At 37.9% G+C, this 22539-nt stretch overlaps 2 protein-coding genes across 7 annotated transcripts; one reads left to right on the top strand and one right to left on the bottom strand.

Moving 5' to 3' along the window:
• Window positions 1-85: 85 nt before the first annotated feature.
• On the top strand, window positions 86-22292 carry LOC124182248 (E3 ubiquitin-protein ligase Ubr3). Of its 2 annotated transcripts, none has more exons than XM_046569217.1 (29): window positions 86-888; window positions 1031-1244; window positions 1357-1485; window positions 1636-1913; window positions 1996-2240; window positions 2361-2478; window positions 2606-2785; window positions 2938-3164; window positions 3293-3448; window positions 13132-13313; window positions 13425-13564; window positions 13656-13798; window positions 13871-14037; window positions 14115-14358; window positions 14468-14627; window positions 14757-14930; window positions 15060-15224; window positions 15454-15635; window positions 15788-16220; window positions 16301-16446; window positions 16540-16686; window positions 16803-17111; window positions 17180-17423; window positions 17525-17734; window positions 17822-18075; window positions 18183-18533; window positions 18640-18771; window positions 18852-18991; window positions 19119-22292. In XM_046569217.1, exons 1-29 carry the CDS (start codon window positions 636-638, stop codon window positions 19234-19236), a joined length of 5841 nt encoding a protein of 1946 aa, XP_046425173.1. In that variant the 5' UTR covers window positions 86-635; the 3' UTR covers window positions 19237-22292. The 2 variants fall into 2 exon arrangements, with proteins under 2 accessions (XP_046425173.1, XP_046425174.1); XM_046569218.1 differs by having other exon boundaries at window positions 87-888; window positions 17195-17423.
• LOC124182252 lies at window positions 3620-12183 on the bottom strand. Of its 5 annotated transcripts, none has more exons than XM_046569245.1 (9): window positions 8907-9179; window positions 6360-6946; window positions 5999-6140; window positions 5787-5918; window positions 5484-5704; window positions 5130-5350; window positions 4767-5002; window positions 4427-4574; window positions 3620-4342 (listed from the first exon to the last, which is right to left on the bottom strand). In XM_046569245.1, exons 2-9 carry the CDS (start codon window positions 6891-6893, stop codon window positions 3994-3996), a joined length of 1983 nt encoding a protein of 660 aa, XP_046425201.1. In that variant the 5' UTR covers window positions 6894-6946; window positions 8907-9179; the 3' UTR covers window positions 3620-3993. The 5 variants fall into 5 exon arrangements, with proteins under 5 accessions (XP_046425201.1, XP_046425199.1, XP_046425200.1 ...); XM_046569243.1 differs by having other exon boundaries at window positions 6360-7065; window positions 8950-9179; XM_046569244.1 differs by having other exon boundaries at window positions 8950-9179.
• Window positions 22293-22539: the final 247 nt, after the last annotated feature.

Here is a 22539-nt window from a genome sequence, read left to right as displayed (position 1 = left end):
TTCTATCGGCAGAGAATTCTATTTTGATACGGATATTTATTGACGCTGAATTTCTTGGTTTAAGTATTATAACTAAAGGCTGAACGAACTCGAGGCGACCGATAGTTGTAATTGGTCAGGTATAATTGGTGGTTCGGTGGTTTTGCTGGTCCGTGAATGTGATTTTGCCCGATTTTCAGAATAATCGTCGCCAGGGCATTCGAGCTCGGGTGTATTTCGTGTATAGAAATTGACAAAGACAACGTCCGCACGCAGAGGCCATTACCAGACGTGTATGTTGCATAGTTTTCCTAATCGTGATGCTGTCAAAATTGATGAGGGGTACATATTCTACGGAAGATACGTGCTGATATGGAGGTGGTCGAGGATCCCTGGATTTACAGGGCTATTTTACTTGGAAGGTTTCCCAAATATAGTAAAATATCAATAAAAAAGGAAGCCAATCGCACGCGATACGATTTGGGGAAAATTTTCATAATAGTTTAACGATCAGCTGTTAGACGCGTACAACGACCCGTCGTATCGCCACCTCGATCACGTCATAGCCATTTAAAAAAGATAACCTTTCATCTTCCTTTTTACCAATTATATGTCATTCGAACCCCTGCCATTCACCAAAAATTAAATTCCGAAACATGGCTTCGACCTCCAATACTTCGGCCCAGGTCCTCATAAATAAAGGGAAACGCGGTGCTGCAGCTTACATTCATGCCGAATGCAGCAATCCGACTAACAGTAACATCTCATCTTCCGGATCTCCGACTTACCTCAATGAACTTCTTGATATTCTTCTCATACCGAGCAAGGCTATCGACGACTGGGAAACAATTGATTGGTGCAAATGGTTAATGGCTGGCGGTAGAACACCTGACGAATTTACAAACACAGGTGAGTAATTGCATAGTCAGAGATTAGCTTCGAACTTAATTCGACTTTTGCATGGATCAGCTGCTTAGTCTTACATGATTTGAATTTTTCTCCTTTCATTCGTTACTGCTGATCAATATTTGACCCTCGTTATCATCCTTAGTGAGAATTTATGACAACGCTACAACCTGTGGACTTGTATGGACTCCCAATTTTGTTGCCTATCGTTGTCGTACCTGTGGTATTTCCCCGTGTATGTCTTTGTGCACGGAGTGCTTCAAGAAAGGTAATCATCACCGTCATGACTTCAACATGTTTCTCAGTCAAGCAGGAGGAGCCTGCGATTGCGGTGACACATCAGTAATGAAAGAAACAGGGTAAGTTTTTCATGTTTTTATTAACTAAATATGTTCAAATGTATAATAATTATGATAAATTAATACTTACTGTGATAAGCTTAACTACGATGATGAACTGTTGATGTTTCAGATTTTGTGATAAGCATGGACCAAAAGCTGCGGTCAATAAAGTAGCTGCACCATCAGATCTAATGTGTGTCGCTGAAGCAATAATGCCTAGAATTATTCTACGCCTTATACAATACCTGCGAGATAATTGGTACGTTACTTCGTATGTTTGTATAAGAATATTTTTGACGAACTGTAACTACTGTTAAGGATCCTTTGTGGCTATAGTTATCCTAGCCCACTTTAATCCAACTTCTACTACCTGATTATACTTAACCTAGGTTTCACTCTATGTTTTCAGCAAAGTAAAGGCTCCCGATGATTATAGACTAGCTATACAAGACGCTGACGCTTATCTCACAATGCTGTTAGATCTCAACAATATGGGAGCGTTGATGCGCCACGTTATAACATCTGCGCTGACAAATCCTCAAAAATATCGCAATCTTATGGATGCTGCAGCTGCCTCTAGCAGTTCTGGTCAGTCCGAGTACGACAATTACTGCCACAATAGTAATGAGATCTATCAAGATGCAGTCAAGTCATTGCCAAATCCTGAACCACCCGATGAATACAAAGGTAAATTAATTTATTTTGGGTATGGGCGAGGCAAAAAACTTATCAAGTGATACGATTTGTATCTTATTCTTGTAAATTTCAGAATGTGCATCGCTTCAAGAACATTTGAAGCATTCTACGTTTTTGGAAGAATTAGTATTTTGGACAGTAGCTTATGAATTTCCCCAGAAACTAGTCTGCCTCTTGCTAAACATGCTTCCTGATCCCGATTATAAAGAAGCTCTGACTCGAGCTTTTGTCCTACACTACAGCCGAATTTCTATGATGTTGGAGCGATCTCAAGATCCTGATACTCTAAGCAACCGAGTCGTACACATCAGTGTACAGGTAATCTTGCACTGCTACTTAATATCGACCATATTCAATGGTCTATATTTATTTCGGTTCGTTTTAAGGTCGAACATATATTTCTCGTTTTCATACAAATTTCTCCATTTTTCATTTTAGCTGTTTAGTAATGAGAAATTAGCTCTGCGCATGGTAGACCAACTGAAATTATTACATGTGATGGTGATCAGTCTGAAATACATGATGAGCAAAATCCTCATTCAGAACACGTTACATGGTAAGAGTTCCTTCAATTTACTATTCCATAACATTGTGAGAAACCAGTTGATGGATAGTTATCAACTGAAACACTGACTTCATTCTTATAATTATAAACAGGACTTTAAATGTATGAAAAATTACAGATCCAGACAAAAATTTTCACTACGTAGTAGACTGCGGACGCCAAGTGATGAAGGAGCATTGTTATTGGCCACTTGTGTCAGATTTGAACAATGTCCTCTCACATAAGCCAGTCGCTGTGCGATTTATGAGTGACGATAGTCTCCTTGAGATGTGGTTTGACTTTCTGTCTATGTTTCAAGGTATATTTATCAATAGATACGATTTTCATTTAATATTCATTCGCATTCGTTTTCCCGATGAAAGATTTATCAAATTGTTTTCAACTAATCCACTGTCATAGTTGCGTTTATTGTAAGGATTTTTGGTATTGACACATTGTATTTATGTTTAGGCATGAATGTAAATCAAAGGGAGATGAACGAGCACGTAGAATTTGAGCCAAATACTTACTATGCTGCGTTCAGCGCAGAGTTAGAAGCCAGTGCTTACCCAATGTGGGCACTTGTGTCTCACCTAAGAGGTCCAGAGAATCTGGTGCTTAGTCGCAGGGTACTTACAGTATGTTTGACAGCTTTACAAGACTGGTTAGATGCCATAAATTACACCCATCCAAACGTGGTGAGTCAGTTATTATTAACCAACGATGAACCTGTTTGTTCTGAAATATTTGTGACGAATAATCCTTACTCGATTTGTTGTCAAGTTAAGTGTAATATAATCTTAATGAACTTTTTTTTTGTTTCCAGAGTGACAGTCTGCAGGTGTCATTTCATCTGCCTCTTCACAGATATTTCGCAGTATTTATGTGCCAAGCTGTCCAGCAACAGGGAGCTGTTCTACACGATTTATTACCTCCCACCGACATGTTGCACCTCATTATGATGCATCCGCTGCGAGTTCAGGTGAGTGTCAACATTTTTCCTTTTTTTTTCCTTCTTCTTAGGGAATTATTTTGTCACTGAAAACAAATTATGATAATACCTTTGCGGGAGCTGGAAAAATACGTGAAATCGTAACTCAGTGGCCACAAATCAGCAGGAAGGTTTTCTAGAAATCTGTGAAAAAGCGGTGACTGAACATTTTACTTTTTCATCATTTAATCAAATTATTATGATTTTACAAAGTATATAAAGTAGATTATAATAGTTATATCTTTACGTAATGCAAAAGAGTATATTTATTCTCCTCAACTTGAGTTGAGGTACATGTTATATTAATCACAGGCAACCTTTGAGTTGTGACTAAAAGTGCAATAACAGTTTTTCACGGAAGTATATTCCAATCTCTACTAATTATAGTTACACACACAAATAGAATAACGAGGTTTTACATTACAGAAAATTCCATACTTTATAATAGTGAATGATAGTTTGATTTTATGCAAGCGTCTTCGAGATTCGTTTGTTTTTCTGCTCGAATATACAAAACTTTAGTACTGCATTTGATCTCAATTTATGTGTGGTAGTGTTATCACATCATTACTCTTATTATTGATTAGTGGGGTGAAAACAAAGTGCTCAAAATGTAAGTGAGGCGCAAAGTTGTACGTTTTAAGTTTCGGAGCAATGTATCCACCAAATCCTGGTCTTCCCTTATGGTAAATTCCAGCTCCTGCAATAGGGACCCGCGGGTATGGCGCAACCGGTTGCGTATCAATAAATGGTACTGTGCTTTGCCCCGCATCTTTATCCAAATCTGACGGACTGAACATCATGTATTGATCATGTTTTGAATCTGGTATCGATGCTGCTTGAGATCGTGTTGATTTATCTGGTCTATCCAATTTCAGAAGTGTTCTGAAAACGTAGACGTTTCATTATAAATTTTGAAATTCTATAAAGACGAAAGATCATTACGATAAAGAACTATGGATTTCGTACCTTGGATTTTCCCATGTCGCATCGGTATTGTCGTTTCCGTGCCATATACTCTGTGTATCCGGCTTTATTAGGATTCCAGTAGTGAAATTAAACGGAGTTGTCATTATTTCCAGGTTTATATGAGCACCCAGTTTCCTGAACTTCACACCTGGTTTTTTTTTTTATTCCCCACCGAGAAAAATGAATCCATTCAATTAGAATAATTTAATAAAATATTGCGAGCCCTCAAACTGTATAGATAAAATTCAGAAGTTTGGAAAATCTAACTTTGCTTCAGTGCCTTGTGTGACATTTCAATCGTCTCTCATTGACTATTCCCATTCAATCTAACAGAACATACCCGTTAACAGATGACCTGGGGGAGCCTTCAGGTCATCTAGATCGATAGCTCTCTGGTGCCAAGATAATGTCAGAAAATCTGTTCCCTCAATTACTCCATCACTGTAAATAGAGTACGACTCCACAGGCTTCCATTCTGTGACATTGCTAATTGTTCCGCTTCCCAATAACTGGCCCTGCTCAATTTGGATGTGAATCATTTTGTTGACCTTCACGAATTTAATTCCAGTGATTACTCTGTTTGTTAACAAAAGAAAGTAGAGAATTAAAAATTAAAAAAGTAAACGAACTCAATTTCAGAATTCAATTTGTCTTTTTACAAATCTTCACTGCAGCACCAAGAAAGAATTTTGGGAATATTTACTTATTAGATTCGACGTCTGCAACGACTTTGCGCAAGTTGAAAAATCGGTCTGAATCTCTGTCCTGTTCATCGCAAGAACATACGCAGTAACTGCAATGCCAAAACAGCCATCTCCACCAGCTATCCACCTTGGTTGTGCCTTGAGAACACGTTCCTTTTTCTCCCAATACGCGACCGTTTTCATATTCTATATAATTGTATCTTCGATTGCTACTTGTTTCCTACAAAGTCAAACATTCGATTAGTGGGACGCATTAGTAATCTGTATTCACAGGCAAGTATCATTTCAGTGAAAATAGCTTTTCCCATCTTTTTCAATATCCAATTATGTGGCTAGTGTAAAAAAAACCTAACCGCTGGACATATCCACATGTCAGAATCGATGAATTGGCAATTGTATACTGCTCCATTGCATTTCCGCTGTTTCTTGCAATATGCATCTTTTGGGTTGCAATTCACTTCGGCATAACTGTAGTATGCGCAGTTTTGACCACATGTATTTTTTTCATTTAAGTCAAGTTCATGCACAATATAAGACTGCAGAAACCAATTCAACTCAGTGCTCGTTTCTGGTCCTGTGAAAAATATGCTAATCATTTTCTTATCACGGGTCCTTCAATGTAATAATGAAAAATACATTATATATTGTCTTCTGACCTCTGTGTTGGGGATCACATTTCCACAAATCTGGAGATGCAAATGCCATTGCCGTCTGTATAGCCTGTGAGGTTTCTGCCATGCGAGCTTCGTACCTACTTTTCGTCAGCCGTATCTCTTCGGTAAAATTACCTGAAAATAGGGTCATGATTATTCGGCCTTCAGAAATTCCCTAAATTTTGTTTCACGAGAAAAAGCATTCCTCGGTTTACCATTTTTATAAAGCTTTAGCAACAGCCATGAAAACTGCATCATCGTGTATCCTTTGATCTCAGTAACTGCAATACTGTTGTACAAATTGTAGAGCAACTGTTGCGGCGATTGATTGTCATTGCAAATCGTTCTCTCTCCTTCCTGTAACAAAAGTATCAAAATTAATATTTATCGTTCAATTATAGAGGCTTATTACTCCTGATATCCAACCTAGCAAAATCAATGTGTGAATATCATTTTTTTTTTTTTTCTGTTTGAAATATTCATTCACCAAGTTTGTTTTCATATATTGATCGCAACTTTACAAATATTAGGGATCGATCATCTTGTTTATGAGCTATTTCTAGTATTTCGCTGTACCTGATAGGCCGATGCATAAAGTTTTTCATCAACAATTAAATCAAAGACTTGATAGAGCGCAGTCAATATGGAGGCGTTCGCATCGAACAGTATCGTCTCTGAGAAATCTTTCCATGTTTCTTCGTCGACTGGCAAATGACTTTCAATCGAAGCTTGCTGAAGACGTCTGAATGTTGTATACAGTCCGTCGATATTCCGTAATATATTCTCAGCCCTTGCCCAAATGTGTAACGATTGGAGGGGTTCCAAATGTTTTTCTCTCGTGTTTGGAAACTCATCATCGAAAATAATCCCAAACTTTGCGTAAGCTTCAATTATCATAGCCACAGATTTCTTCCGCATATCTGAGTCGTACATAGTTGACGGTATGTTGAGTCTTTGTACCAAATCGGACTCTACTTTCATCAAGTCATGCCTTATGACATCCACCTTGGATAGTTGTATTCCATTTTCAATGGCAGTGACAGCAGTGATCAGCGACAATAAAAAAAAAAACTTGAAGTAGCCATCCATCTTAGCAATCGTTAGAATCATTCAAACTGCATCACTGGTCGTTCATTGAGATTTTTTCTTCCTTTATTAATGCACTGTTGTAAAAACGAACAATGTTCACAAAGGAAATGTTTATCAAGTTCAGTTTGTGGTGAGAGGTTTATGGAGTTATTTATATCATATTTCTTTTCCAGACTCTGCTAGTCTCTCCTGGCTGAAATGATTCACTGTATGTAATCATGTTTCATATCCTCTAGCATGTATTTGTTTATCTGTTCTTTCGTCGAAACTCAGAATTACATTATCGCTATGGAATGACTACAGTTATTTGTATAAAAATTGTCAGGAGTCGATTTGGTTTGGTAAAGTCCTGAGACATTGTTAAATTTATTTTTTTTTTCATAATACAACAACAATGAAAACAGATAGATGATATTTCGTTTGAATGATAGTATTTTGTTGAAAATACCATTTATTTTACAATCTGGAATGGTTTTTCGGTAGAAATTATTTATTTTTTTTTCTAGATCGTGATCATCATTTGAAAATGTGAATAACTTTAATAAAGACTGATGTATTATTGCACGTGCAATATGAACGTTACATTCGCGTGTAATTACGAAAGCGGCAATTAACGGTCGAGCTTGTTTAATTCTTATTTAGAGTACAGGCAAGGCGTAGGTGCGTGTGCCAAATGCTGACAATACGACACCACGTGTATTCTTCTCATGTGTCCCCCACGTCTCAAATGACAATTTTTTTTATCCCAACACCCGCAGCTGTGCGTAACCCCCCCAACGCCTTTATCCGCCGTATAACATCACCTAACAAGTATGTGTCCTATTAGTACGCACATGAGTGATGCGATAGGTGGGTGCATACTTAAGGGGGTGCCCTAGGCGATTTCGATATTATCGTATACATACATCTCCATGTATCGAAGTCCACGTATCTTAAACGCGAAAAAGGCCTTACAGTCCCATTATATTCACAATTCTGAATAAAAGACACCCCAATACATTTTTATTCGACTCAGAAATAAAGAAATGTCACGGATTCTAAGAAATCGCAATACCAAATTCGTAGAATTCATGTCATTTATTTATTTCTGCACCAAATGAAAATCAATTGGAGTGTTTTTGTTCAGCATTGTGAATACTATGGGACTGTAAGGCTCTTTTTCAGATGCGAGATACGTGGACTTTGATATATGGAAATATTTATGCCACCGTCGAAATCCACCAGGGCACCCCCTTAAAACTTCGATTACACAAAAAAAGAGAAGCGCAACATTGCGATTTTTAGCGGAATCAATTTAGAGTTCAATTTATTATCCCCCTAGACTTCAGTGACGAATACAGTTTGCGTTATACGCCGCGGTAGTTCGCCGAGATAATATCTGGTTGAATTGTCAATACCACTATACATAACGTTCAACAACAGGGAACAGAAACGTTAAACGCCACTTGTTGTCACGATTGTCTGTACTTTTCTTCTGCCGGCAGAAATTATGTTAAATACAGGGTTTGGATTGTAGAACGTCGGTGACGTTTGACATAATCTAGGGAGAAACAATGCGAATGGTTGGAAAATTATATATTGAATTTTGCGTACCCGAGACAACCTGAGTTTTCCGCAATCGTACAAGCAACCAATTACCGCGGAACATGTCAAGTATATGGCGTTGACATAGGTTTTACCGTAATTTACTTGAAAATAACAGTTCAGTTTGGGAAACTAACACAAGTTTACCGTTCAAAATGACTATCGTGATTCATAGATAGAGTAACCTCATTCGCATTTATGTATGAATCAGTTCTGAGAACGAAAGTTTCTTTAGCCTTTTCGCTGTCGACGTATTCACGGTAAAAAGTAAAAACCTCTCACGAATGTAGTCTAATTGCAAGTTACAGACGGTTCGAAATTCCTCGATCAGCACAGTTTCCCTCTTAAACATCCATAGTCTCTGGGATATCTAGATAATTGTGTTGGCATTGGGCGGACTTCGAAAAGATAATGGCAAATCGGTGCAGTTGGGATACCCTGTTTACTTGCCGTGCCTGGGTGTAGGAAATGATGGAAGAGATAATAATTATACCGTATCACGTGACAAATGCGCAATTCAGACAGCCGAGTAGAGAAACTCACGTCGATACACACTGAGAAACTGAGTATTAAAAAAAAATATTCCGATACTTGAACCGTGTGACTGTGACACTTTTGTTTCGCAAGTAGGTAGACAGATAGTTAGGTATAGGTATGTATCGTTTTACAGCGAGTCAGACGTGTCGATCCACACCACGTCCCAGCTGTACTGAATATTCGTTGTCGACCTCAGTTTGGTTTGAGGTAGGGGAACTTTTAAGTCCGCTTTAGCAGTACCGCCTCTCACACCTCAATGAATCTGTGTGTTTGTTCGTATATCTACGTGCATCCTCTCGTTTTTCATGGCTCTTTCTCTCTCTCTCTCGTCGCCCCTTCATTCCATAACTAAACACTGCACTCATACGTCATGAGTACGACGTTTGGAACGTAGCGAGGCGCATGCTCGGTTCAACTGCTACCTACTATTAGTCATTGTTCCGTTTGAAAATTATCCATGTATTCACTTTTCAAACGACATTATGGGTTACCCCCGGTGTGGAAGTGAAACGAGCTCACGCGATATCCTTCAGCGTGTTTTAACCTTCGAAGATTCGAAGAATAAAATAACGGCGGTTGAAATGCGTCAGCGCAACGTTATTCACTAGCCTATAGTAAATATTGAACTTTGTTATTGGCCAGATAGATCTCAAAGCGGATAATGAATATTATTTCCAAGATTCCCTAGGTTTTTCCTCAAACAAAATGTTCGCCGTCTGTCATGTCATTATTTTGTAACTTCTAAATCCTGGAAATGCCGAATTAACTGCATGTATTTACTTACCTCCAAATTATTGACAAGAAGCTCGATAAGATTTTGATTTGAAAATCCGTGCTTATCCGGTACTATTAAAGTGTGAATTCTTTCAAGTATTTCTAAAATCCCGTCGTGAGGTGCGACGCACCATTCGACAAATTTTTCCAACGTGAATCTTTCGAATTTATCTTGTGCACTTGCAAAACGTTTGAATTTGTGGTAATTCAATGACGTACGAGATATCAGGGCGTTCAACTCGTTAAGATGATTCGTCAGTTGAGTCTGTTGGTGTATTTGACGAATAATATTTTCAAAAGTTACCGCAGTATGCATTTTCGAGCTATCTTCAAAGTTTTCCAGCCTTTGGTATAGCTGGGTAATTTTATTCATTATTCGCTTCTCGCTTTTCTTCTTATATAAATCATGATCAATGAAATCCTCTCCCGCATTTTCGCCGAATAATTCTACCAAGTCGACTACTTCGTTCACTACCACTTTCCCGAATTGTAGAACACCCGAAACAGGTGCTATAGTCAGCGGCGTTGATCCCACGTTGGCGCAGCGAAGTAGTAATACGTTTATGACAAAGAATACTTTTGCAGATAGCACCGCGTTACACTTTTTTACAATTGTACTCTTCATCGCAAAGCTTTGCACACTTGCGATTTGAACTAACGCGACACCGGCGGCTTCTCCCAACGATGAATCGAGTCAGGCCGTTAACTCGATAGCACGTCAGCGCTGAATCGTCTCTCTGTTTCCACACTTCGACGACCAACTGTGGTAGGCCGTGTTCCGTTCACTGCGTCCAGTTCAGGACTAATCCACCGAACTCATTTGGCCGTAAACGCCCGAGTTGCAGCGTCAGCTCTTCAAAATATCGCGCCAATTTATTGTGGTAGGGGTTGCAGCCGCTACCGAACTATTTACGGACTGCAAACCACGGCTTCTACGTGCCATCGAATTTTACACTTTGGGGTGCAAAAAATCACGTCACGTGATTACGCTTTCCATTTCATTCACCACAAAACGAAGAAAATTTGTCGAGGGTGGTTTCCTACTCATTATCTGTTTTTTCCTTAAAATTCTTGGTAAAATTTTAACTGGTTTACTTTTTATAGACATGAAACTACCGCTTTTTTATGTTATCTTGTAATTCGTTTACTTTTTGTTGTTAATATTCTGTTACCAAAGTCCATACTAATAACAGCTCTTCTCAATTTATCGTCGCACATCCTGGTGCGTCTGTTCTGTACTGCGATCTATGTTACAGACGTTATACGTCGATTCGGCTAATGATACGAAATGAGCAACAAAGATGTTACCCCCTTTTTTTCCTGATACATTAGTACTTTGGACAAATAGATATAGATCACCTATCAACGAACAAAGTCCCGGTAAGGTACTCGTTGAAAACGAGTTGGCATATCATCAAGTCTCGAAAAAATTTAAAGTTTATCGTAATTTAATAAAATTAAACCATTTCTATATTAATCTCCCAAAAGTATTATACAATGTTCGGTTAATGTTGTAGTGTGCGTAAATTATAACTCACCTTCATATAGTTTACAAGAAGATCAAGAAGCTTCCGAGTACCGAATCCATGTCTGTGTGGTATAATAAGAGCGTGAATTTTTTCGAGAATTACCAACATCCCGTCGCCATGTGATACGCACCATTCGGCAAATTTTTCCAGGGTGAATTTTTCGAATTTTTCTGGTGCATTGGCGTAAAGTTTGAATTCATCGTATTGCTCTGATGTATCGGTTATCTGGGAATCTAATTCGCTGAGATAATACGATAACTGAGACTGTTGATGCAGTTGTCGAGTAAGACCGTCTATTCTCACCGCCAGACGAATCCTTGAATTTTCTTCAAAAACGTCCAGTCTACGGTACACGGCGGCGATTTTTTTCATTATTCGCTTCTGGCTCGCAGATATAAGTAAATCACTTCCTACATAACGGTCTTTGCTGATGTCGGGGTACAACTCCATAATTTCAAAAACGTCGCTCATTATTTCTTTCCCGAATCGCAGCACATTCGAAATGGAACCCACCGTATCCGACGCAGCCGATGTTTCACATTGGCAAAGTAGATGGACGCAGAACGCAATTAAAGTTAACACTGCGTTACGATTCGTTAATACTGACCACATGGTTGGGCCTGTATTTAGGGGTTAACTACCCTAGCTTTCGAATGAAAAAATAAACCAGTATTTGCTGGTTAACTCGATATTGATATTTAGACTTCGTTTTGCAAGCACGACTGCCAGCGATGCTCCACCGTTCTTTCTCCTTTGGCGTAAAAATCCGTAAGCGACGCTGGCTTGGACGCCGGCGAAGATGGACTTCTATCAAAATGGCAGATAAAGCGAACTTAGCCGTTTGCGGAACATCTGCTCTCGTACTTTTACTCGGATCAACTGCAGACTCAGCCTAACAAGCCTCCACAATTATTGTCCATGGCAGATGCGGCCTCGGCATCTATCACTACCACAGATAATTACTGCAAATAGGGGGCTTCCCTCTTATGTGATGATTTTTGATTGGTTGCCAACTGGACAACGTGTTTTGACCACCAATGAAAATTGTTGTCAGCTTGGGCCCCAACATCTGAATAAATAAACCATTTAGCTTATCGGCAACGAAAAAAGAAACAAGGGTTTCCCCACATTGACGTATAGGGTACATATTATTATTATTCCTATAAAAATTATATGGACGGTTCATATCACAGGTGACGACACTTGAATCGGTTACACATGTCATAGAGGTCGTTAAATCTTATCTTCGAGTGATATGTAAGAAGTATTATTTTTATAAACCTCTGCAGCCAATGTATGACTGTATGATGTAAATAAGAAGGAGGTTTCGAAACTTACTATGCGTAGAGAGAAATTCGCATGTGCGTTTTTACTTGTATATACGTGGGTACGCAGGCAATAGTTTATGTATTTATTACCCCTGCATATCAAACTTACCGAATTGATTGGAATTATATGAATGATGGTATACTATTAACATGTTTTCTGCATTATTTGCAATAATAATAGATTAACTATCGACTGCTGGATGAGCATCCAAACCCCACATTCCGTTTGTCAGTAGTCGCACAAGATTAATCAGATATAAATAACACCTTGAGATTGAGATTAGTAAAAATTGTGGTTGAATCCATAATACTGCTCTACTTATATGTTATGTTTTCACTTCTCAAGCTGTACACATCCACCATGCAAAATTACATGAGCCAAATAGGTTTTTGCGAGATTTGTCCGAAGTATCTCTAAATATATTTTCCACTACAGTGCAATTGTCTCTAGCCCACATCGCCGAGATTTGTAAATCAAATGCATAAAAATTACATTACTTGTTTCAGGTGGCCTCTTATGAAATCCATAATAAATTATGGGTGCGAAATGGTGTTCAAATACGAGGTCAAGCAATGACTTATATACAGTGCAACTTTTGCAATTCGATGGTAGACGCGGACGTTTATCTGTTACAAATCTGTGCCATTAAATTGCAGCCTGAGGTCTTTTTGAAAACCGTTATTGACAAGTAATGTATTACATCTTATAACAACCATGTTACTGTACAATTTACATCTGTACCTATCCTTAATGTACCAAGTTACGTATCCGTGCCACAATCTATTTCATCATTTCACAGATTTCATGTGCGCGAATGGATGAGCCTGAACGTTTACCACCCACCACAAAATGAGTATTTAGAAGGAGAGCACGATACTCCCATGCTGGAAAGCTGCCTGACATTTTTAGCGACTCTTGTTAGCGTCCGCACTAATTTAGGCAAGATTTTTTTACAATCGCTCACTCTTAGTATTTATATCACAGGATTCTGAACTCAATTGGTAATTGACCGCAATTTATCTCACTTCAGGTCTTTCAGATCCTGAATTATCTTGTCTAGAAATGGTCACCCTGCTATGCATAGGTGACAAAACTCACAGTCAACTTATGGAACTTATGCCCGAACGATGTGGGACTACGGCTAATAGGGAGTTCGAAACCGTCCTTGCTGAGGTATCCCCGTCATTTTCTTCTCTACAAAAAATGAATTTTGGATAAAAAAAAATCTACTCCTCTATCTCACAGGTTGCACAATATAGAGCACCCAGTCTAGAAGCCAGTGGAAATATGCAGCAGGGAATGTACGGACCAAAAGCACGCGTTTGGGATGAGCTATTCGATCCTCTTCACGTTTTACTCAGGGCTGTACATCGCACAGATTTTCAAGTGTCTATGGACAGATTTACCGAATAGTAAGTATCACCGTCAGGCTCTTTGCTTTACTGTGGTCCATTTACTAAGCTACATGGCTCAATAATCAAATTGACAGTGTTAAACAAACTGGACAACTTAAGAGTGGCGCAACACCGTGGCCTCCATTCCGTCACCCTGCTCCTGTTTCTTCCGACTATGATGATCCGAGACTTGTCCTGCGTTCTCGAGTCTTCCACGCAATGATCCTCATTGTACTGTACAAATCTGTGAATGGTCACAACGTTTCCGAACACATCATGGCTTTGACTATTTATTTACTTGAAATGGCTGTCATGACCGCTGAAGTTCCTGAAAAATCCGTGAGTATTTGGTGATCCAACTTTTTAACTTACATGATTTTTTATATAACAACACGGGCGACAGATAAAGTCAGTAAAAATTTCAACATCCACTGATATTCTTACACAGGCGAATCCAGTTTGTCGATACAGTGGTGGAGGGGCATCTCGTGTAATAAAAGACATGGACTTAGCAGGCTGGTATGAAGGAGATAGTTTATCTGCAAATCTGAGGACAATAATACCTCGTGTAACTCTAGTCCAAGAGCCTGAGTCTAACAGTTCTGACAGTAAGTATTTTTCTCAAGCATAACTTGGCGTGTTGGGGTACTGTAAAAACAAGTTGTTATTATTTGTGTTGCTTTTATCACATTTTGCCCTTGTGACGAAAATAAATCTTTTTTCCATGTACGATACAGGTGAATTTGAGTGGGAAATCCATGACTCTGTGACAGACCTCTCTACTTCTTTAATGCTGCACGATGAACGACACGAAGTTCTTGCATTGCCGCCATTAGATATTACCGAGGATAACGAGGAAGCAGCTCCTCCAATGGATCAATACCCTCTACAAGCTCTGCCATCCACTGGTGGTAATGTTTCATTAAGAGATATTAAAATAAACGAACAATAAAAAAATCGAAATATATTCAGTATAAGTTTCTGATGAATTTCGGAATAAATTTCCTGTAATTAATCTAACTAATTAACACATACTTCAGGCGAATACAGCATGGTACCTGAAGACGGAATCGTCGCTTTAGCATCTCGTACAAACAGTGATGATGATTTGGTACCAACGTCGCCGAGAGCTCTACCACAATCAACCGATGAAATAATGACTGTGGCTGTAGCTCTTTCCGAGCCTGGTCTTACACCCGACGACGGTATGTCCAATAATCAATGAACTTACATGATGTTGTAGACTAAGGATGCGTCTTGACTAGGCTGTCTGGTATTCGCTTTGGCGGATACTTTGTATTTACCTTCTCTTTAGCTCATTTTCGAAGGTAATGTAATTTCTTGGGTGCGTTACGAAGATAAAGGTCCGTGTGAAGAAGAATTAGGCAACACCCACGAAGTAAATTATTTGGAACATGAGTTATTTGCCAACAGGTGCGATCGGTGGTCAAGCAGCTTTACCTCCCACACCTCTACGCCCTGCCGTCATGCCTGGCAACGACATTGTGTCCACACCAATGATGTATTCTGGACTTAGTATTAGAGGGGTAACGTCGACGGAAATTGTCCCATCTACTTTGAATCCTCATAATCATTTTAAGAGGAAAGAACCTCAGGTAAAAGAAATGGACTACGTCAACTAAATTATTGAAGCTTTTGTACAGTATAGATGTTTTTTCTTTTTTCATCGAATTTTCAGCAAAAAAATTCATGGAGTCATTCACAGGTCGTATTACATGATTTTTTTTTCTCTCTTTCCTGTTTATAGTCTGGATCTTCTCAACCTCAAACAGTCAAGGTTGGGGAGAGTATAATCTCGTTGCTGCTTAGGCTGCATTCGCAGTTGTCAGGGGTGCCGGACAGCTATAATCCTGAACAATTAAATCAGACGACTGATAATGAAGCCGGCAGTAGCAGTAGCAGCTCAGCGAGGATACATCCGCGAGAATCTCGGATTGGTGATGGTCCATTTTTCATATCTCAACTCTTGAATAAAATTGGAAATCTAGATCCTGTATGCAAGGAAAATATTACGGAAACGAGAAATAGACTTTGGCCTCGTATGCATGAGGATGAACAATGCGAAAAAGAAAATCGCGAGAGAGAGGAAAGACGTAGGAGAGCCAAAGAGAGACAAGAAAAAGTTTTGGCAGATTTCCTTGATCAGCAAAAGAAATTCATGGAAACGAATATGGAGACTGGTGAGTGAAGGAGGTGAAGAAGTAATTGAAAAGTTTTGTGTACAGTATTTGTGATAATAAGCGACGTTAACATTATACAGACGAAGCTGGCGTATCGAACATGGACTGTAGCGAGCAGGAAGAGCCGACAAAGTTAGCTAGTAAGAAAGAATACGACTGTGTAATATGCAATCAAACAACTGCCAGCAGCGAGGACAAGCCAATGGGTCTTGTGGTATTGGTTCAGGTAATTATGCTGCTGATAGTATTGTGCTCAATTCTTCATACGCAAAAAAGCTGAAAACGAACCCCAATTTACTTGAATACATATATCATACAGGCAACAAGCGTAATCAGTCATGAAAGGCAACAACCTGAACGACTTGTGCTTCCTACGTCAGACGAAGATCCACCCATTTCCAAAAGTAACACCCGGAGTGCACATTTTGAGCAGAGGATCTCCGAGATGAATCGAGACTTTGACACTGTAAGTTCGATATTTGTGTTTTTTTTTTTCTATGTTGAAACTTCTGAGGGTATACTTTTATCCTGTAGTCAACACATATCACTTTGTTTATATTTAACGATTGTCTGGCCCTCCAGCCATCCTGGTTGTTGTCCGTGAATATTGGTTGGGAAGGCGGAGTTCACGTTCAAACTTGCGGGCATCACTTGCACCTGGACTGTCTTAAGTCTTACTTGGAATCGCTGAGAAGTCAACACCGTCAACAAAATCTTGCTGTCGATAGAGGAGAATATTTCTGCCCGCTCTGTAGGCAATTGGCTAATTCAGTCTTACCCTTGTCACCACAGCTCGGAGAGTGCGCTGCCGTTGTCCGTTCGCGGCATGCCTCTCCTATGGCTATTCTGACAGAACTTAACTCCTTCCTCAAAGAAATACAACGAAATCCAGTAAGAATTTAAGAGCAACGATGATATTTATTCATCTGAGTATTACAATCAGGTATAGCAAAATCTAGTTTCATTACTTTCAGATATCTTCGAACTTAGCTGTCGCTATGGGAAAGGCTATGGAAGATATGACGAGTAGTACTTACTTAAGGTATAACCAAAGGAACGCTACACCTAGTCACCAAAGTTTGTTTCTCTTCGTTACTTCTGTAGCACGGACTAATTTTGAGATAGAATTGGTCCAGAGAGGCGGCTCTTTGTGTACAGCATCCGCAGTGTCTGTACCGCTCACACCAAAACGGGATTGCATTGGTAATGCACGGGTCTTATTAATTAAGACGTGAAAATATTATCTGTCTTTTCAACGGTGAATCATTTGCAATAATTAACACGTAATAACATTTATTTTCCAGTTGCCCTTCTTCACGTGCTCGCGATGCACGCAAGAGTATTAACCAATTGGCCAGTATGGCAAACTTGGCAACAACTTTCGGGACTCCTTCCTGAACCAGCGGCTCCACTTGCTTTGACACTAATTGAGAATGAAGTTCCGCTTTTACTCAGGGACCCCACAGCTCTTCTGATACAATTCGTATTGTTACTTCCTCTTCACTTAGATCAGAGTACGTTGCGTAAAATTAAAATTGAATTTTTGCCAATTTCTTGTTAATTTATTTATTCAACGTCACATGGTAATCTTTTTTCGTCAGCTTATTTCTCCAGTGTGGTAAAAGTCGTCTACAACCTCCTCTATTACCAAGTGATCATCCAAATTAGTTACAACTTGTCGCACGTGGACAGAAGTACCCTGCTGAGGCGAGGCCGAGCTTGCCAAGGAGCTCCAACCACGTTGGAAGAGGCTCTTTACTCAGTTGTCAGCTACTTTAGTAATACTGAGCTTTATCAGCGTGGTTCGACTTTAATGCATTCTGCTAGATTCAACATCCAATTGTTGGAGCCTCAAGTAAGAGAGTAGTTTGATACTAATACTGGATCTTAACACGAGTATTGACATGTAGCATTTTTTTTTCACTGGCAACTCGAAAACAACCATGCTTTATTTGCGTATAGGTTCAAAAGCTCTGCCTGCCTTTTCTACGGGTAGCCGCTCTGCTACGATATCATTTATATGAACAGCCGTTACCTGTGGTTCGGACCCCTCAAACCGAGTTTGTTCGATTAGTTTACTATTTAGAGCTGGTCACAGAAGGTATGGACTGGGAATGCTTCAATTCGGCCGTAGCACTGAATTGGCAAGACAGCGATGCAAGCATGGCTGTCCCACGGCTATGGTTAGATCAATTTAATGCGTTTGTTAATCGAAGCGTGGACTCAGCCCGGAGCTTGATCACCACCCAACATATATACTGGCAGGTTCCAAAGCTACTAAATCTACCAAGGGAGTATGAAAAAATCTTCACGGTAAGAAAACAAGTCGAGACATTTATCGTCAATAAAAATAGTTGCTGAAGCATCTTATCATTAATTGAAATATAACTGATTTTGAAACTTATTATTCGTACAACAGTATTACCACGAACGGCAGTGCCGTCAGTGTCACTCTGTACCCCAAGAAACGAGCATATGTCTTTTGTGCGGAACGATTGTCTGTCTTAAGCAAAATTGCTGCAAGCAACAAAACGTTTGCGAGGCTGTTAAGGTACGATAAATTCACATGCATTCTGTTATTAATGTGCATACAAACAACTGTTGAAACCAATAATTTTATTTAAAATTCAGCACTCGGTTGACTGCGGCGGAGGGACTGGTATATACCTGGTTGTTACGTCAACGTATGTTATTGTGATACGAGGAAAAAGAGCCTGTTTGTGGGGTTCTTTGTACCTCGACGAGTTTGATGAGGAGGATAGGGATCTGAAGTGAGTACTGTTATTTTCTTGACTTTTCCTACATTTACGGTCAATGGTGCGAAATTATTATCAGATATAGGAATAGAATACTTGGATAACGACAATATGCGAATACATTTTTTCCTGGCGATTACAGACGAGGCAAACCTTTATATCTGAGTCAGGATAGATACCAGCTATTGGAACAGCAGTGGATTGCTCACAGATTTGACCATACAAAGAAAACTTGGGTATGGCATCGTGACGCGTTATGACTAGTTACATTATTCAACAGTCAATAATCCAACACAACACATCAGAAATACATGCCTAATATTGTTTCAATTTTGATTTTGATGTGTAACGAGTGATCCGATGCCTCGCCAATGATGATAATAACGCTTTATGGAATAACACGTTGCTCTGATAGTTTATAGTTAATATATTTATTACGCAGCAATGTTTCGACTAGGCATAATAGTAATATTATTATTAATAATAGTAAAAATAAGAATAATTATCGAAAGTATTAAGACGCGATGACAAGAGCTGGGCTAAATTTGTTTATATTAATAGATCTTGAGTAATTGTATTGGAAGTTTATATTGTCCCAAGTCAAACAATGTATATTTTATTTAAGTATACATACATATACATGAAAATGTCTTAATAAAAAAAAAAAAAAAAACTTAAAACAAATAAAAAAAACATAATAATTATGTAGTATCTGCTATTAGTGGTCGCGTTAGGCCGGCAGTAATTAAATGAATAATTTATAAGTCGCTGTAACAAGTTCAGTATTTGAAGAACTGAGTGTTTTTGCTTGGCGACAACTAATAGATAGAAATTCAATCTTTAATCAGTCATCAAAAGAACCCAATTCCAGGATGAAAAATGCAACGCGATTGTTGAACTGAGGATGACCTCATTTAAAATTCGATTTACTGTAACAATATTTAATATTAGAATTGATAATAATTTGTTGGCAGCTCGTATAAAGCAGTTGAAGATAGCGAACGAATATTCAAGATTATTCACGAATAATTAATACTGAAGTGTGGAAGTTTTGGCAGTTACTTAAATTTGCGTGTTGAATACTAACATCAATAATAGTGATAATGATATTATTAACAAGCGTAATAATAATATTAATAATGATAGGCTGTGTATATGATACGGTGTAATTTATTCACCCACATACATATTACTTGTACATCTTTAAGATTTGAATACCGACTGTTGAAGCTTTCTTTTCATGTAGTATTAGGCACCTAGTCCTGAAGTAAAGGAAACTTATCTATCATCAACCCGAGAAAAATGAGAAAAATATTGCGAAATTATTTTCGTCGTCATATCGAAATTCCCTATTTCTAATCCTTACCACTGTCTAGTTGAAAATGCAGGAAACATTTCGCTTACTCTTGAGAGGGGTATCGAATAAGATATGTGGTGTTTTATTTTTTTTCTTCTGTATTTAATTCTTTGGTTGCAACAGAGGCATTGGGAACAAGAAATTTATAAATGAAAAAATATACGAATGTATCTGTTGTCCGATGCAACGTAAATATACAGTAAGATGGAAAATTTGTAAATCGACACATTGTTAACAAACATCTATGCCTCGACAGATTGTAACATGGAAACAAGTCTTATGTGGTTTATGGGTTCTTGAAAGTAAAAATATATCCATGTTTATAATCAACGAGATGAGTAACAAGTAGAGTTTAGAGTGGTGTCAGATGTACATTTAAAAATACGAAGAAAACAATACAAAAATAAAAATCAATTATGCAAAAACCGATGAACGTGATTGAAAATATTAACAATATCGCTATATTTCACTCCTCCTAACACCGTTGATTTTACAATTCCGAACTTGTTTTATCGATTGTTTATATGGATCCCGTGTTCATTAATTACGCATTGCGTTACTTTGTGTAAATAACATACATGATCTATTATTTTATAGCCATGTTGTTACATGTTGGGCAAAATTTAATTGTGTAAGCATAATCATTATTGAGTATTGGTAGTTAAAAATAATAAAAATACATAAGCGAATAAAATCAATTCTACCATAGTGAAGAGACTACTTATTTTATTGTTAGATATAATAATAATAATAATAATAATGTCATGAGAATGAACGTGATACTAATACATAGTTATTCAACATTTATTCAAATCATTCTCACGATATCTCTACTTACAATCGGCTATGTACTGAGAGGACTTATTCTAAAAAATCGTTCTTAAAGAAGTTTCTAATGTCTTTCTCATGTAGTTCAGTTCTAATTGTCCAAAGAGATTATTGCTGTTATATTGACCACGGTTGTTCGTAAAGCAAAATGATAAGTTTTGCACAGATAAAATGTGATTAAAACAGGATTCTATCATTTTATAGTTGAATCATTTCTATGACGGATGTTTAGTGGTCATACTGAGTAGTTAAAAACTAGAAAATTGGTGAACCATTTAATTACCTACCTTAATGTTCTGTAATTTCGTTAAAATACATCTCAGACTTTATTTTGACGTATAGTTTCATTTGAATATCTGAACATGCAGTAGCACTACGTTGCAGGAGTGTGATTCGATATAATTATTAGTATAAATTGATAGTTTCAATTCAGGGTTCTGTTATGTTACATCTAAATACATTTCTTTTTCCTATTTGTTACTGGGTTAATGTATGCACATACGTTACATAAGTACCACTCTGGGGGAAAAATCAGTTACACAATGATACAAGGTTTCCTTGCTTGCAATGTAAAATTTTTTTTCTAATCTAACTTTATTGAATAATTATGTTAATTGAAATGACAATAGTTTTTAACGTTCTAATAATTAATCATTTGGCATGCTACTTTAGTGATGATTGTACAACTTATTCAAAAATAATACAATCTGCGGATTTAGTGGTCAGTTTGTACAGAAAAGTCTAAATAGACTTCGCAACCAATTCTCTACTTTTGACACACTTGTAAATTTACCGTTTCTTTGCATACTTGAACTAAATTTAGTAATAATAGAAAATTGTTACTCCAAGATCACCATAATCTTCATATAGTATAAATGCACGTGTAGTTGACAATTATTTTCTCATTTCTCTAAGGGCATTATTATTGTGCACTAAATAATCCCGACACTATTTTCATGCATTTTGATTATTGAATTTCTGGTATTCTGGAATATAATTTGTGAAAATACATTTCAAGGATGGTGAGTTCACCAAGTATAAATACCAACGTTTTTTTCTGTAGGAAAACTATATCATTGTACGAAAACAGTGATTTTGGCGAAAAATATTGTATGTACTTCATTAAATCTGGTATCTGTGGGAAAAATGCCAAAAATTCGAAGTTCAGATTCGTTTCATAGGCCTTCAGCTGGTAATTAGATAAATCGACAAGTAGATATGAAAACAAATTTTCAAGTATTGATTTATTGCGGATAGTAGTGAATTAATTTGACGTGTGACAATTTTGCAAGTTCAATATCGCAACACCTAGGTTCTACCGTATTTATAATCGCGAAACCAGATATTCGATGATTGCATTGCTATCTACAGATAGTTT

Source organism: Neodiprion fabricii, chromosome 5, assembly GCF_021155785.1.
Source record: "Neodiprion fabricii isolate iyNeoFabr1 chromosome 5, iyNeoFabr1.1, whole genome shotgun sequence".
Lineage (NCBI taxonomy): Eukaryota > Metazoa > Arthropoda > Insecta > Hymenoptera > Diprionidae > Neodiprion > Neodiprion fabricii.
This window is presented reverse-complemented; position numbering and strand designations above follow the sequence as displayed.